Below are 17,359 nucleotides of genomic sequence, written 5' to 3'. Positions count from 1 at the left end.
GAATTGCAAAAACGTCCCGGTTGTTCTGATTTTGCAGTTTACTGCGTCAGAACAAGTCACCGGCAACAAGGAAGACGGTAACACAACTGGGGAATTAGCCCATGCATTTACTTTCGTGAAACAAGCTTTTTATCTTAATTAACAAACTATTCGTTAAATTTTAGTTTCCAGCGAGACATTTCAGCGTAGCTAATAAATGCCCCAAATATTATTCAAACATGACGCTATTAAAACACTAATTTCGCGATTACGAGGCACTCATAAGAATAAACACAATGGATCTAACTAGGTCGAGTATTATCTAGACATGCTCGGTAATCAATTTTGAACTAATGTGCGAGTACCAAGGTGCGGCTTATACATAACAGCCTTTACTGAGATTTTCAAATGTTTGGTTAAGTGCCATCCGGTGATGTAGCATAGCACAAAGATATTGTCACTGGTAAATAAATGGAATGATAATCATGTTTAAGACCTCGTACGGTATCCTTGTGCACACACGAGGTGTGAGACATTTGGCTATAGTTACATGACTTGACAGCACTAAAAGATTGAATGATAAAACAGGACAAGGCATGCCTTTGAGCGATATCATTGCGTTGATTTGTATGAAAAAGTATTTTACATTCATTGTACTAACCCACTCCTGCGATAGCACCATTGGGCTGCAGTGTGCATAGTTTAAATAATAATTATCTAGTGCGCTGACCAGCAAACTAAGCTTTACTGTCACCGCCATTAGATAAATGTCAGCAAAGAAGATGCAAAAGCACATAATTTTATGGCTGGATGTAAACACATCGTGGCTAAATATCTGTTTGGATAGCGCGTTTGAAATATATTTTAAGGCACGAAAGTGCCGCGGAGCGTATGATCAAAACAGTTGAAGTGGCTTTGTACTGCACATAAAAAGTAAGAATTTCATATTATGAATACACATACGCTGTCCAGATTACGATACAAGGCTCGAGGCAACAGTTTTTAATTACCGTATTTCTGCGATTCTGAGCACCCAATTCCTGGCTTGTGGTAAAAATTGGAAAACAAGCTTGCATGCGAATCTAAGCACCCCTTGTCTGTCTAACCATCGTAAGGTAGGTTTCAGACGCGTGGAAGCAGTCTCGAGTTGACGTTGTGGCCAAGTAATTTATGAAGTTTTCAATCACAAACCACTTCCAGGGTGTCTACCAATTCTACATTTTAAACTTCCCTGACTTATCCAGGTTTTCCCTGACAATTCTAGGCGTAATCCCTGACTGATATGCCTGCTCAACAAACACTCTAAATACAGAAAGCGAGCCATCCAGTGGTAAAAATAGGACGGGGCACTAGCATTAACTGTAGAACACACTACTTGATTGCAAATCCGTTGCTCGTAAGGATCCTTTAGCAGAAAATACAGTATTAAAAAGGCACAACAACTTATGTGCAATAACAAATGGAACGCCTTTCACTCTTTCAGAGACTTGATTTTTTTGTTGCAGCAGAAAAGTCTGAAGTTCCGCATTTTTCATGATCTTTTGCATTTTCAATGCAAGTTCTCTTGCAAGAGCAGCGGTTCTCTTCTTTTTTCAAAGTCCCACAGATACAACCATTCCTTCATCATCACCAACAGCCTGTTTAGGTCCACTGCAGAACGAAGGCCTCTCCCATTGACCTTCACCCGCTCCTGTCCTGTGCTGCCCAAGTCCATCCTTTGCCCCCGAATTTCCTTATTTCATCCCTCAATCGTGTTATGGCCCTTCCCCTTCTTCTAGTCCCATCTTTGGGTGCACATTCTGTTAACCTCTTGGTCCACTTCTTATTCTTTATTTCAAGTGACACCTTCTACTCGAGTTTGCTCCCTGATATAGGATGCGAAGTGTTCCTCTGTCCCGTCCAGGACCCTAAGTGTTACTCGTATCATTATTCGCTTCATGGCCCGTTGGACAGCATTCAGTTTGACATCGCCGGTAGAGCGCATTCGTTAAGCTTTCTTTTTAGGGATAGAGGTAGCTTACTTTTCATTATTTGTGAGGGCTAGCTGAGTGCACCTCAACATATTCCTATTCTGAGCCGGATTTCTTTTTCACGCTTGTAATAAGCACTGACCACCTGTTGGAGGTAGTTATATTCTTCAACTTGTTCAAGTGTTTCGTTACCTACGCTGAGTAAGGTGCATTCAGCGTGTTTGTTACATCATTGCTTCAGATTTATTCATATTTATTTTTTGTTCGATGGCCCCACTTTCTGACTGTAGTTCAAGCATTTTTGCATGTGTTCTGCAGACCCATTGCGCAAGACCAAGTGGACTGCAAACCTGAAATGGCGCAAGTATTCCCCGTTTATCCATAGACCTGCATTTTCCCAGTCGAGCTTCCTAAATAGCCCCTCCAGACATGCTGTGAACAATTCTAGAGAGATGGGATCTCTCTGCCGTAGTTCCTTCTAGGTTCGGGAACCGTTTGGTTTGCTTGCGAAGGACTATCCTGCCTGTACACCCCTCATATATTTCGTCTAGAAGCCTTACGTTGGTTTCCTCTATTCCTTGGTTCTTTAATGTTTCCAATACTGTTGTGGTGTCCATTGAATCAAATGCTTTTTCATAGAAAATAAATGTCATGTCAACACGTTTATTATACTCAGTGGATGTTTCTAATATTTGATTGATGACATGATGTGATTCATTGTAGGGTATCCTTTTCTAAACCCAGCCTGATCCTTGGGTTCCTGGAAATCTAGGCTGTCACTTATGCACTTAACTACTACTTTGGTAAACAGCTTGTATACTACTGACAGGCTGCTTGGTCTGCAATTCTCAAGGTCCTTGGTGTCCCCCTTTTTGTGAATCAGAACTATGTTGGCGTTTTTCCAGGCTATGGGCAATCTAGAGTCCTTAAGCATTCTGAGATTAGTTTAGCAAGCTCTTCCACAAAGACATCTTCTCCCACCTCGAAAAGGCAAATGATTATGTCTTTGTCATCTGCAGCTTTTCCTCTTTTCATGCAGAGAGCCTTTTCAATTTCGTCTTTGGTCATTAGTGGGATTTTGTCAGCTAAGCCTGTACTCTTGGTTGCGTCCCCTGGTGTAACATCAAATGAATATAGCCAGGTGTAGAATTATTGCGCTCCTTATATTATCTCGCAAATGTTGTGTGTAATGCTACCCTACTCTTCTTTCAGTGCGTACACTGACTTTGCTGATAGCTAGCTCCCTCTTAGTTGCTCTTAAGCTTCCTCCTATTTCCAGTGCTTCCTCGATCACTACCATGTTGTACGCACAAATGTTTGTTTTACACCTGCTAATTTCGACAGCGCTGCTAATTCAATTTGATCCAGTGTACTCACAAAATCATGTTCTTACATTCGGAAATAAGTTCCTTTGTTTTCGGAGTTAGATTTCCAGTTTGTTTCCTGCATGCTGCTTCTCCCACAGCTACTCCAGGGTTCGTGACTGCTGTTGTTAGATTGTTATTTAGCGTGTCAACACTGTCTTTGTTCTCATCAATTAAAAGCGCTAATTTGTTCTGAAGGGTTATTTTAGCTCCTGGCTATACACGACTCCATGGTGGATTTGCTACGTTTCACTAGTGTACCTTCTTTCTCTTTTGAGATTCCGCCTTGTTATACACCTAACCATGCTATGATTGTTGCTCCGAATCTTGGCTAGCACCTCCATGTCCTGACTTTCTGTTCAATTCATTCTTCCATCTTCTGTTAGCACTACGGACAATAAGTCCTTTAGACCATCCAGAAAATTTGTAGCATCGTCTAGCTCGCGCATAGGGCTGTGCCAGCAGTTGGCAGTCAGTTGGGAGATAGAAGTAATTAACCGTCTCAGTTTCCATGACCGAGCCATGTTTTTGAAGAATTTCCTGACAATTCCCTGACTTCTCCAGATGTGCCCGAATTGCCTGACAATTCCAGGTTTTTCCTGTTTTCCAGGTTGGTAGACACCCTGAAATGGAACATACCTCAATGGAACGAACTCAGACCGGGCCCCAGCGGCCCAACGAACGCGAGTGGTAGTAAGAGTGACTGAGTATCAGACGTTAAGTGGTGGGTTGACTGACTGTACGTATTTTTCTTGTGAATATTTGTCAGATAAAACGTTGTTCCTTGCACTTGTCTTGTCGCGATACGGCCGCGAAAAAAAGTGGTGGTGGGGGCGGTAAGTCAGATTTTGCCAGTCTAAGCACCGGCCTCACTTTGGGCATCGCAATTGCGGAAAAAAATGAGGTGCTTAGCCTCGAGTGAATACAGTATTAAAGTAAGTCTCCCTCGCCCGAACGAAGGCCTTTGTCCGAAAAGGCGATAGGAAAAATGTACACCCGTTCGTCACATAAATTTAGCGTTTATGTTGATTCTTGAATAATATGCCTCACCGTTAGGTTTCCGTGATCTGTGATCGCAGCGCAATGTTTCCACAGCGCATGCCAATTCTAAATGCCAAACCTTGGTACGATACCAGTGAGAGATATTTTTGTAGCTTTAGTGTTGTATTTGAAAGAAAAATGGCGCACCTGAAGTTTTGAAGTGGTATTCGAAGCGCGTAAAAAGTTTGCCAACAGTCCTAATTACCTGATTACGTAAAAGAGTTCGTATTGCTTAGAGATTGTATGACCCGCCATTGGTGATAGACAAGCATTTCAAGTTAAGGGACTGGTATAATGACGCTTTAGAGATGTAGCCCACCTTCACAGAATTAGCGTCGCGAACACTGATGCTAATAGAAAAGCTGCCTGGCGTTCCCTAATCGTAAGCGTACGCATCATAAAACTTCTCAAATCCAGCAGATCTATTTGCATAACTTAAAAATGCCTGGGTGGTTATCTATTCATGCTACGCTCTCTCCCTTTTCCGACCACAAAAACATATTTTCCCCCGACTGATATTGCAAGACATATAAACTAGTCATTTTACCTATTTCCCCGCTCAGACAGGATCATAATTTCGTTCTTCCCCGTCTTCATATTCTTTACAGACTTCTTCATCAAACCATCTTTGTACACGGCTTGGGTCCGAACGCTCCAAAAACGACCGCCAAGCGCACTCTTCTATACTTCATTTCATGCATAGCCCACAACAATGCCAAGGACGCGGACCGTGATTGGGTGCTTCCTACGAACAGGAAAGTAGGGCGCAAGGGTTCAGATAGCAAAAACTTCCAAATATTTCGAATTCACTCATTATAATAAAAATATTGCTTGTGTTATCAATACAGGCACTGTGTACATACGTTCACTGCTTGAATATTTGATAGTGTTTTACTTTCAGTGTTTTTAAAAGAGGAACTCAGAGATGGTGCCGTGTGTCCAAGCAGAATATTGCGAGACGAGCGCGTCGAAGCATTGCGCGGACAACGCGCATGCTTTCGCCATTCCTGTCTTTGCTTCCAGGAAGCATACATTATGAATTGTCTGCCTATTTTATTCCCTCATAATTATTATTGGTGACTAAAAATGCATTGAACCACTACGCGAATGGATCACTCAAACAGGCAATTTTTACAGGCTACCCTGCTGTTGGCGGCTCATTTCTCGGCGCCCGGATCCTGGGGGCCTACTACGGTGGACACATTATACTGGAGAAGACACCCCACCCTCTTTTGCTCCATCCCTAGCCTCCTCACTTCCTGCGAGCTCTCGCTATCTCGTCCGTGGACAGTGAACATCCAGATTGCCCAAGAAGCTCTCTTGGAGCATATGAAGCGGATCCTCACGAGCATTCTCAGCACAACGTGTGCCCGGTGAATTCAAAGCTCAAATTAGGACCTGTACATAGGCCCTGCAGACAAACAAATTTCTATCTCTCTTTCGCTCTCTTTATCGGCACTGGCATATAGCGCGGCCTGTTTTGCCAACGTTGGAGGCTTCCACCCCCGCTCGCATTATCGGCGCGGCATGTAAACTACAGCCAGGAAGCGTTCAAGTTGGGCATGGCTCCGCTATGCGAATGAACCACTTAGAATGGCCGTTTTTACAGGTTAGTTGCAAGGTCCGTGCTACTTCCATTCGTAGTATCAGTTACTGCCCTTTTGCGGTGTCGTGCCCTTGTGAGCTGATTGCTGGAGAGAAAGCACTCTTGTGAGCTTTGTCTAGCCTTGATTCTCGCTTTTGTAACATTGTATTCTTATTTTGCGCTTATGTTGAAGCAACCTCTGGTCGAATGAGCAAAGCTAAAGCAGAGGCATTCGAATGTGCTTTGGAATCAATTCGCAAACTGGTCTGTTGTGGCGGATAAGAAAACTCAGACAGGCAGGGGACGATTAACCGCGAGATCAAATATACGTCGGAGTGTTGCAAAGCAAGACCCAAACTGCTCGTTTTCAGGTAGTTCTCCTGTCCTACCAGCAGGCAGAACCGTACTTGATGTCGCGGGTCCAACTACAAAAAGTTGCTTCCAGTTGTGAAGACGCAAAAAATAAGAAAAGGCGATGTTTTTCTGAATTTAAAGGTGAGGGAAAACCAGAATGGGCTGAATGCAAAAATATATTTATTATTACGTGCACAAATAAACTTAAAATTGCAGTGACTAGAGCGAAATTGAGTGAGCACATTGATTTGGTCGTTTCAGCGGATATTTCAACGCGTTACAACGTCTCGTTTTGACAGTTAATGGTTATGTATATGCAGTTAATAGGTATAAATATCATTAATAGTTGCAGGTAACAGTTATGTATACTATCAGTAAATACTAAAGTTATGTATTTATTACACGTATTTTTAATCCCTTGAAAAATTATATGGCGGAGATCGGGGTGCAATCTCAGTTCCCCGTTCCCCAAACAAAAAATTCTGGCTACGCCCCTGCGAGGTACCTTGTATTCTCAATGTACGGTTTTGTTGATTGGGCGTTTTTATTTTGTGTTGTTAGTTACGTGCCCAGAACCATTTTTGCGTGTGTGCAATTGCAACGCAATAAGTTGTCTGTGTGCAGAAAACAAACCGTTCACGTATTGCAATTGAAATGTTAAAAAAAAAAAAAATTACGCCCAATGCGGTTCGTCGACACTCCTAAAATAAAAGAAAATACGGGCTCTGCGTCATATAGCAACTCCCAAATAGGGTCATAAAATACCTTGACGCGCTTTTATAAAATACCTAAAAACAGCAAAACACTACGAATGCAGCTCAACAGTATTCCGAACGCGGCTCCTGAAAACGCCTGGTGGGAGAAAATAATATACTACCTATTCTCCACTTCAAAGTTTCAATTTTAGTAGCAGTAAATCATTAAATCTTTCCTTCATTATATCAATAAATCAACCCCGGAAATACTGGGAGTAAAGCGGTACTCCCACCGGAAGAAGTACTGTATACTTCGACTTGAGATTGAATTATGCGACAAGCCATTTACAACCGTTTCGGCTTATTTGTGTTGTTTGTGTACATAAGTACTCTGATGTGGCCCAAGAAAACGGCCTTTGATGATGACGGTCCGTGCTTGGTTTCAACTCCTCTACTTCAAAAGATAAAAACTTATATATGCCTCGTCCCAGGTATGTGGAGGTTATAGATGGATACATTAATGAAGAATGTTTGCCATTTGGAAAGCGAGAACAGGGGATACGACATAAGCATTGTTTCTGTGCTGAGAGCTGAAACCAATCAATTGCTCAAGGTTACAATGACTGATACGTAACAGATGCATGCTGCATATTGCGCGGGTCACTGCACAGAGCTATTTGAAGAAACAAATTGTTCATTTTATAAACAGTGCAAGAAAAAAATACGTTTGCATAGTTTCCGAGGTGCAGTCAGTTACGAGCTACTTGACGGGAAAACGCAACTTGGAATTTAACGAGAACTCACCAAGGCTTTGAGATTTGTTCTTAAGGTGACACGAAAGTGCAGTTGCGTGAAGAGAGACTTCATTCGCTGTGCGTCGATCTCGGACCCTTTTCTTGTATGTTGGTTGCCATCAATGTCAAAGTCCATGTTATTGATGATGATGCACATGCCTCTCGGTTTCCTCGTCATGCTGTATTCCTGAAAACGAGACGAAAGGGTAAAAGTAATGATTATAAACGCTGCTAGGGTTATCCTATACATAACATTTTTTCGCGCAGGTTTTAAAAGCCACTAGAGAAACAAACTTCTTACAAAGTGCTCGGAATGCTATAATTAAATACGATTAGTTCTACATTGTTGTGATAGTCGGTAGTTAGACGTAGGACTAAATAGCGATTATTATTGTCTTGAAGTAGGATGTGTGGTCCCAACATGAAAATTGAGCCACTGGCCTGGAATCAAAAGTGCCATTAATGCATCATGGTATGGATTCTTACAACCCTCAAAACTGGTAGTCATAACTGCCTTAGCACGTTAAATGGAAATCATGGGCGTAACACATCACAGCAAGTATAATCACGATGCGCGGTTTCATATTTCTAGTCAAAATGATCATTAGTTCTTAAAGGCGAATGTGTAAGATGGCCATTGCCTGGTAAGATGAACTCTATGTCTGCGGAGATAATAATTTCTCATGATGAGACCAATGAATTGCGTTTAGCTCGTAAAGACGACTTAAAAAACCTTTGAAGACGTACAACACAATTATAAAGTCAGCGCGAGCAGCATATCATGCACAGGAAATAACGGCACTTTACGAAAACATAAACCCGTGATACAGCCCATCACAGTAACAATGGAAGGGCCAAAACTAACTAAACGTTTACGTCGTTTTGCCTATCGCCACATGCCAAATGTACCCCCCTCGTCCCTCAGAACATGCCACTTAGCGTCGAACAAACGTTACTAAAAAGAGGAAATTCCTGTTAGGGCTCAACAGAATTACACGTTCACTCTTGCACAAGCCACACCACTTCTGTATTATTTATTACTCCAAATCTTGGGCAGAACAACCAAATATCAAAGGAAAAAAAATTTTGAGGTCGAGTCCGTATCTGGCTCAAACATTAGAGGAAAACTATGATGAAGCAGAACGATGGATACAAAAAGGGAACAGCTTCAGAGCTCGGCAAGTATAGTCTGCATTTTTTTCTTCCGAGATAATAATACCCGATTTTCGTAGGCATTTCTCTTCCAAGATAAAAATACCCGACTTTCGTCGGCCCTTTACGGATTTTTAATTAGAGCCTGAATAGATGTTCCCCTGATGGTACTTTAATTGCGGCTAAATTTTTAACGATCTGCGGTAAGAAAATTGCCCATGTCTCTTAAATTGCCATTTCAAATGTTCTTTCGAAATCAATTGAGACACTGCTTTCTATAACATTTAAAAAACCAGTCACATCAAACTAAGCTCTGATTTTTGGTAGCTTATTATACTTTTTCTGCACTAGAAACGACATTCACATCAGCACTCACTATAACTATACCATGTGCCTGCTTCTTATTTTTACTTAAAAACAATAGTTTACCCGTTCTTCCTTAGTTTTCCTTACCGTTATAACAGATGCAGATACATGTTGCTTCATTGTTAATGTTTTTGTGGGATATTTCTTCTCTATTGCTATAACGGTTAAGAGGCAGACATGCAAACTAGCGTGTATTGTTGAGCTCCCGTCACTGGTATGACGAAGGGAAGACGAAGACGAGTATGCACATGAATGAAGGTGAATAAACGCTTCCAGTGGTGACTATGTAGAAATGAACATAAAGCGCAAGTATGGTCCTGCGTTCACTCGCAGTGATCATATTATGCCACAGTAGGCTGACAGACGCATACCGCCCGTTTCTTCCACAAAAAGAACATTTCCACGCAGGAAATGCATTGAAGTTTGGCAATAATCTGTAATTCGGATAGTAACTGGGGGTTTGCGTTTTCTATTTCGCGCATGCTCTCTGCTAGACCGATTTCTCTATGTATTGGCGTTGTTTTTTCTGAGTGCACTTCAGTTGAGAGTCGGAGCTTGTCTGTGCCCTCCCCCTGATGTCTTCTGTCTAGTTTTCCGCTCGTATCAAGACGAGTCAGTTCCCTTTCTTCAGCATTGCGGGAGGCTCTGCAAAAATCAGCTCTTGTGCGTTAAAAAAGAAGATGCGGGGGGAGGCCATGCCCCTCACGGAGTGCAACTTGGTATGGTCGACTCATTCGAGATCATGGTGCACATGTCTCTTGCAGTCGAGCCAAGCAGACCCGAAGTTGTTCTCAGCCAAAAAACTTAAGCACAGACAGCCGCAAGCTCAATGCACTATATTACTGCTTAACTCGTAAACTGGGCTAAGCATACTGAGAGCACCACGACGATGGGTATGTGTAAGCCAGGCACCGCGGGTGGTGCCTGCTGTATTTCCTACTTCAGCTCGCTGCGTCGTCCACTACCAAAAGACCGGTTCCCAGCTATCACCAGGGTTGACCGCACGGGTAAATGTTTTCCGAAACGTTCTGTAGCGAGCCTCACAAGGGAACAACATATTTGTCAGCAGTGTACTATTGTAAATCCCCACCACGCAACACGTACGACATCGGCCCCCACAAATTCCCACGACGACAAACGGTACAGCAAAAAATCCTCTGCTTTTTTACTTCGCTTGACTACGGAAGCGAACTTTCGTGCTATTTTACCTTAGCGAGAGATGTAAAACACCTTAACGTATCTTACATTTCACTAAATCTAGGCATAGCGCGTGCTAGTCAACGGAAATATCCGTGGGTCATCTGCAATTGAATTACGGAAGGTTGCAGGGGTGGGTGAGCGGGGGGGGGGGGGGGCGCCCTGCGTGTAAGCGAACTGAAACATGCATGAGCTTTCCTCTGCGCTGATTAATGTGCTTATGCACGAGCCATGGCAGAAGTTAATTTGCAGCGACACAACCAGATATGCAGTAAATGTTTTGGCCGAGCGGGTAGTTGAATTCACGGCTGGACACAGAGGCAGACAGACCAGCACTCTTGGTTTTAGTTAGCTCCAGAAAGACTGAAGTGGTCAAAATTGTTTTCTACTATATGTTTGCTGGAAGGGAAGAATGGAATGTTTTTTGATCTCAAAGACGGTACTTCTTGGACTACGAAACGCGAAAATTTTGGTCTGCCTTTTGGTCTCTCCGTCTGTCTGTCTATGTCACCCTGTTCAGCTAATTAGCGGCGCCCAAGCCATTGAACAAGTATCTGCTTCCTTCGCAGTAACTAACTGCTGCTGCTGCTGCCATAACCCATAGGTTTTTGTATTCGTGAGTGCGAAGGAAACCTGCGGACGTTTTAGGCTAAATATCAGTGCATTGCCGACTTTGTGAGCGCTCCTTTCATTACAAAACCGTGTTGAACTCTTCTGTGCACTAAGAAATAAAAAAAAACCAATGGGCGAAAAACTGCATCGAAGACATGCCAGATCATAAGTGTCACGTGATGTCTCGACGCGCAGGAAGGAATGGAGCCAGGACAGACACGGGACAAATTTATATGAAAGACGGAAAAATGGTCAATCATAAGTAATCAAACTCAAAACGATTGATTGATTGATTGCAGGGTTTAACGCGCCGACGCAACGCGGGCGATGAGGCGCGCCGTAGTGGAGGGCTCCGGATTAATTTTGACCACCTGGGGATCTTTATCGTGCGCCGAAATCTCGTACACACGGACGTTTTTGCTTTTCGCCTCCATCAGAAAAGCGGCCGCCGCGGCCGGGAATCGAACCCGCGACCTTGTGCTCAGCACAAACTCAAAACGACACAAAAGCAAACTAGTAAGGAACCAAATAGGTATCAATAACATACAACTACCACCACCAACTACTATTTCTACTTATCACCTTAAATGACGTCCAATGATGTCCTACCGGAAAATGTCCGATTCCACTACGCCTGCCTAGTATTCAAGGTGAGATGCCGTGGACGTGTCGTGGTCTACGCGGCGTACCTGCAGCACAGTTGTTATGGTGCCCGTTGCATTGTGGTGAACACGCAGCGTCGCTGCTTTTTTGTCTTGAGGTCGGCGCTCACAGGTGACTTCCGCAGTAGCCGTACAGCAGGGGTCGTAGCACCCGTCATGGTAGCGTCGACGTTGTGGGGGCCGTCAAGCCCTGCATCGACGATGCCATGACTTTCCTCGAGGAAACCCGATCAGTCGCTTGTGGGGGGGGGGGGGGTAAGGGGGACTGCAACCAATGCGCCTGGATGTTATCAACGACCTCCAATATCCGATAATAAAAAATGGCTTAAAATGCGCGCCTGAAAAGTCTGAACTCATCAGGCTAATATCGGCGAGAATCATCACTCCAAGCAGCATTATACTGGATGGACGGAACATCCCTTTCCGCCCGCAATAAGAATACTAGGCAGGGTCATTCGGGAAGACAATAAAGCCACAAATACTCTCAGAAAGCTTGGCAAGACGGCTCAACAGTTGGCAAGAGTAGTAAGAAGGATTACAAGAGCAAGGAAGGGCATAAGAGAGGAGGACACCCTCCGCGTTGTTCAAGCCCTCATAACGAGCCGCATTGCATATAGCCTCCCCTTCCGCCGGATGGATCACAAACAAGAGGAAAGGGCCGATACAATAATACGAACAGCTCACAGGACCGTTCTACGCCTACCAATTTAAATATCCAACGAAATATTCCTGAAGCTGGACGTACGCAACACCTTCAGAGAATTCAAGAACACGCTATTAGATGCCCAGAAAGAACTCCTCCTCAAGACCAGAACGGGCAGAGAAATTCTTAGGTCTGGACAGGGGGTTCATGCAGCCTTCATTAATAGGACGGTCGATTTAACACCCGCTCAAAGACACTGTATCAAGACCTTTCCAGTTCACAAGAAAATGGACCCCACTCAGAGTAAGGGCAGAAGATTGGCAAGAACTCGCTACATTCGAAAAACTTATCAGGACAATCTAAACGCAATCTACACCGATGCGGCCGTAAACAAGCAAGGCAATGCATCAGCCATAACTACCAACGAACATGGGAAGATGCTGGATTTCATCATTACTAAACAACTAAATATTCAAGAAGCAGAAACTTCTGCCGTCATTCTAGCAATCAGATGGGCTGAATTAAAGAATAATGACTCAATAATTATCACTGGCTCGACTAGGGCCATAAGGAACTTAATATGTGGCATCGTCCCAAGGAATGCTGAAAGGCTTCTTCCAAAAATTGTAAAACAGAACCACACACTTGTCTGGACTCCCCCCCATCAGGGGCTAGAGGGTAACGAGGCGGCTGATTCTCTTGCGAGGTCTACCATACACCACAGAGACCCGGAACATTCGGGCGCCCTCCCTGATTACTGTCAAGGCACACACAAATAAACATCCTATATGCTTCACCGATGATTAATGCCTACGCCATACCCCAGCCTAACTGCTGAAGAAGCAAAAAATCTCAGAAAAACAGACGAACAGCAACTTACACAAGTCGAACACCAACTTACACACATTACTTACATTGACTTCGCGCTCTGTCGTGGTACTCCCGGATTGGTTTATTACATTTCGTCATCTTATTCTTCTGAGGTTTTTTAGTACATCCCCTCAAAGGGGATTGACCTTGACTCATCATATTTACCCCCTTTTTTTAAAGTTTTTTTTTAAACTGATTCCGCTTTGTTGCCGATTTACTTTTTCTGGCACCAGTACTGTTGAGTCCTGACTCACCCTCTGTGAAGCAGCTGTGTTGACTTCGCTGCTGACATTCACTTCATTTCTGTCCACGCACCATACCCCTGCATTCTCACGACGTCAACATTTTCAGTACGAGCACAACACACTTCCTCATAACGATCTACTCTACTGTGTACTCGCAACGCATCATTTAAATAAACCACTTCAAGGTTTCCATCTTAATTCGAGATACACCATCACTTTTAGCTTCTTTATAACTCCACACCCCATGTGTCATTTGTCAATAGGAATCCCGAACCCAGCGATGTCGTCTCTTTCATTTTGACCGGCTTGGTTGATTTTACACTTCATCTTCACTTTTTACACTTGCATGTAGTTCACTCCTGTCCCCACCTCATACAATTCGTTTTCAACATTCCCAAAACCAACACATCACCGTCTCAAACCACCCCAGTCATACAGTCTTTCTATATCTACTATACTATTTACCATAATTCTTTTTGAATCACAACCAGACGGCATCGGCATCTCTTGCCGAGAATGCTTTTCCTTTTCGCTTCCACACTCATGGCCAATTCCTCATTCTTCTCATATTTGTATTCAATGTGCACTATATCAAAATGGCCGGCTTCTCTATAAAACACGTCAGCGCCTGCACTCACTGCCTTTCCGCTCACTGCCTCACCTTCACTGCTGTATCTTCTTGCTTTATTTCTTTACGTACTTTTCACGGCTGTCCTTCTGTCTATCCTTTTGTTATTAATTAGTGTTAATTTTATAGTTGGTGTATCCTCTCTGCTGCCGCACCTCATTATTTATTTATTTATTTATTTATTTATTTACGGTAACAAACGCCAATAACAAATTTCCGGTGCCCAATGTCAACGCAAGACCATACAGACTCTAAATCAGTATGAATCTGAATTGAGTTAGATGGATTAGACTTTTTGACAGCACGTAATACGCCACCGCCTTGACGCAAGGTGCGATCGCAGCAATAGATGTTAAAACAAGACATGTCGAAGACTTCACTTTCATTAATATGTGTGTACAACCATGTTTCAGTAAGTGCTACAATGTCTGCGCTAACGGTGTTAATGACAGAGTTAAGGGGTTCCCGTTTGCTTGTTGCACTGCGAGTGTTTGCTGGAATTACGGAGACACATGGCATCGGTGCACCAGCTCTTTTCGCGTGTTCCTAGCTGGTCGGGCTGCCGGGCGAAGCAGACGCATTCGCCAAAAGCGGTGCTACGGCCGCGGTCTTGGGAAGTGGCGCAGTAGACGGCGCCAGTTTGATTTCTTTCAGACACGGTATCGTACATGAACCACCGGTCATCTATTATTAGTTTGTTATAGCGCAACTGGAATCGGGGAGAGTGTGGTTGACCTTTGCCGAATTCTAGAAGTTTCTGTCTAGCCTGCCTAGTCGCGGCTTAGTAGTCTTCCGATACCGCAACGTTTTTAGTTTTTAAAACAGCGTCGGAAAGAATCGCTTCCTTCGTCTTGAAGTTGCGAAATTTATTGATGACCGGGCGAGATTTGGAGCTGGAAAACGTACCTATGCGGTCAACGCGATCGACATCGTTTCCAGTAATGTCTTTTCCTGTCGCACTGGATAGCGCAACTAGCGTCTTCTCCTCTGTGTCTTGCCACGATTTCTGCGAGTCCGGGATGCCATGAACGAGCAGGTTATTTCTCCGTGACCTGTCCTCTAGGTCGTTCAGGCGAGATTGCAAGACGTCCTACTGCGACATCAAACGCTCTGCAGCGTCGCTGACAGCCTGGCAGTCTACTTATTATCTGGCAATCGACTTACTATCTTTTTATTCCCCTTTATATACACTTATTTCCTAACTTAGTACTCCATGCATTCAATTAATTTCTTTTAAATCCCTAGTCCAGATTCTTTTTTCTCAGTTAGCACCCCTTTTTTTGCCAATCCCCCTGAGTGGGTATGAGCCATTCTTTTGGCACCAACCAACCAAGGTGCAGAAATCATTGCTTTTACTTTCATGCCCTTGCACTTCGCATTAATCTACTCTCCTTCTCAAAAACTGTTTTCGATTCTCTCTCATCATTTGTCCCGTGTGTTTTGACCCAGAGACCTCTTTGACACCGCACGTTCTATTTTCTGACTCTTTCCAAACCATGTTAAGCGTTTCCTAAAGAAGAAGCCGTTGGGCATTTCTCGCTTGCCATGCTGTGTTGCCCTATGTCTTTTCTTAATTGGTTCTGACTCATCTCTCTCGCGGTTGTTAATATCCAGCGCTGCATTTCCATCGCTATCTTTTACCGGCACGTCAACCCTATGCAAAACATGGTTCACTCTTAGACCATTGCCTTCTGCCGAAAAATCCGCATTGGAGTTAGCAGGACACACATTCACTACCTGTTCTGTCAAGGATGTACTGTCCTCTGACCGACCTCAGCCATCTTCTTTAACTATGAATTCTTCTCTATTTACTTTCCTTTGAACGAGAGCGGGTACTTCATCTGCCGGGTTCCTATAGCTAGCCTGCACTCGCATGTCGGCCTCCTTCTCTCCAAGCTTGAAAGCTTGTGTATAAATATTCAAAGCAAACCCACAGTTTTGCGGGAAGTGCGCCTCAACCGTTTCAGGAATGATACACATTTCTGCATTTTCTTGGTTATCGTCTGCTCTGAAAAGAGCGCATTCTTTGACAGCGTGTGATGCACACCCTACATAGACGCCTGCAGCTGTCTCGAGCTCTTTCATTTCCGTTTCTTTGGCTGCTCCTTTTTCTTCGAAAGCATGTTGCGAGCTCTCGGTATCCAGCACTACCGTTCCTTCATGTGCGAGAACGCGCACGTTCTCTACTTGGCAAGAGGTTGAATGTACTCTAGTCAGTGCATCTTCTCGCTGCGCCTCCGCGAGCTCTATCGCCAATGCCAATGCTATCGCCAATACAACACCCCTCTCCTGCTCTTTTTCTTTGCGCGCCTCGTATGCTTCGCCATCGATGGGTGTTCTTCCTGCCTGACGCGCCTGATAGGCAAGTTGCACCTGACAGAGGCCGCTGTCAGCGCAGCACGTTTCCTAATAAAGTTCTCTGTAGCGCACGCTAGGGCATCGGTAAAGGAGTGGCGACTCGTCGACCCGCTATCACCCACTGCCTGCAGCATGCCGTGCCAACGATCTATGGGGTTGACACCGAGACACGGTGTAAAAAAAGACGGCCGTGATGAATGCATCGGTTCTCCACTGTCATTTGCATTATCTGAAATCTGACTGGTCGGCTACAATATCAACAGCTAACGCATTTTCGTCTGCGCCACCTAAACTGTTCATCCTTCTCGACCTTGTTATTATGACGTTAACGTACATGCCTTATTTTTGTGGGCGCCCGTGCGTTACTCGTGATAATCACAGCTGTTGCTGCCTAGGACAGAACGCCGACACTTACGTAATACGAATGCTACGAACCGAGCCCGACTTACCCGTGGCATCTTTCCTACAAGAAGTGACCCCCAGAACCACCAGGTTACAGAAAACGGCGCTGCTGCTCACGAGGCAAACATCAGCGCAACGTGCCTATAGCAGCGAGCGGTCCGCGTATGTTCTGCCTCACTCGCGGTGCCTTCATAGTTCCTTTTGCATCTTTTTTTTTTTTTGTCGAAGCGCCACGTCAACTCTGCCTGTTCTTGTTCCAACTCGATCAGCTTTAATTTCCATTCTCTTTTCTCTGCCTCAAAACTTTCGTTCTCTTTCCGAGATCATTCGTCCCATACTTTGAAAAACTGCGCCTTGTGCAGGAACTGCACTGGACAGAATGGACTCTGGAGACGTGCGAGAGACGCGATGAATTTATATAAAAAGACGCAAAAACGCTCAA

The 17,359-nt window shown here is 44.1% G+C and overlaps 1 protein-coding gene across 7 annotated transcripts in view; it reads right to left on the bottom strand.

Moving 5' to 3' along the window:
* LOC144147085 (uncharacterized) overlaps positions 1-17,359 on the bottom strand; it is a 256,503-nt gene that overhangs the window by 16,802 nt on the left and 222,342 nt on the right. For 5 of the 7 annotated variants that reach the window (XM_077679130.1, XM_077679131.1, XM_077679128.1 and 2 more), the window contains one exon: positions 7,793-7,969. The exons of 1 other annotated variant lie outside the window; for it this stretch is intronic. In XM_077679130.1, coding sequence (XP_077535256.1) covers positions 7,793-7,969 — 177 coding nt within the window. Of the gene's footprint in view, positions 1-7,792; positions 7,970-11,821; positions 11,962-17,359 lie in introns of those variants that run through there. One more of the 7 variants, XM_077679135.1, reaches the window with a different exon arrangement.

This window comes from Haemaphysalis longicornis, unplaced genomic scaffold, assembly GCF_048455015.1.
Source record: "Haemaphysalis longicornis isolate Haplotype H1 unplaced genomic scaffold, Haemaphysalis longicornis Haplotype H1 scaffold_7, whole genome shotgun sequence".
Taxonomy (NCBI): Eukaryota; Metazoa; Arthropoda; class Arachnida; order Ixodida; family Ixodidae; genus Haemaphysalis; species Haemaphysalis longicornis.
This window is presented reverse-complemented; position numbering and strand designations above follow the sequence as displayed.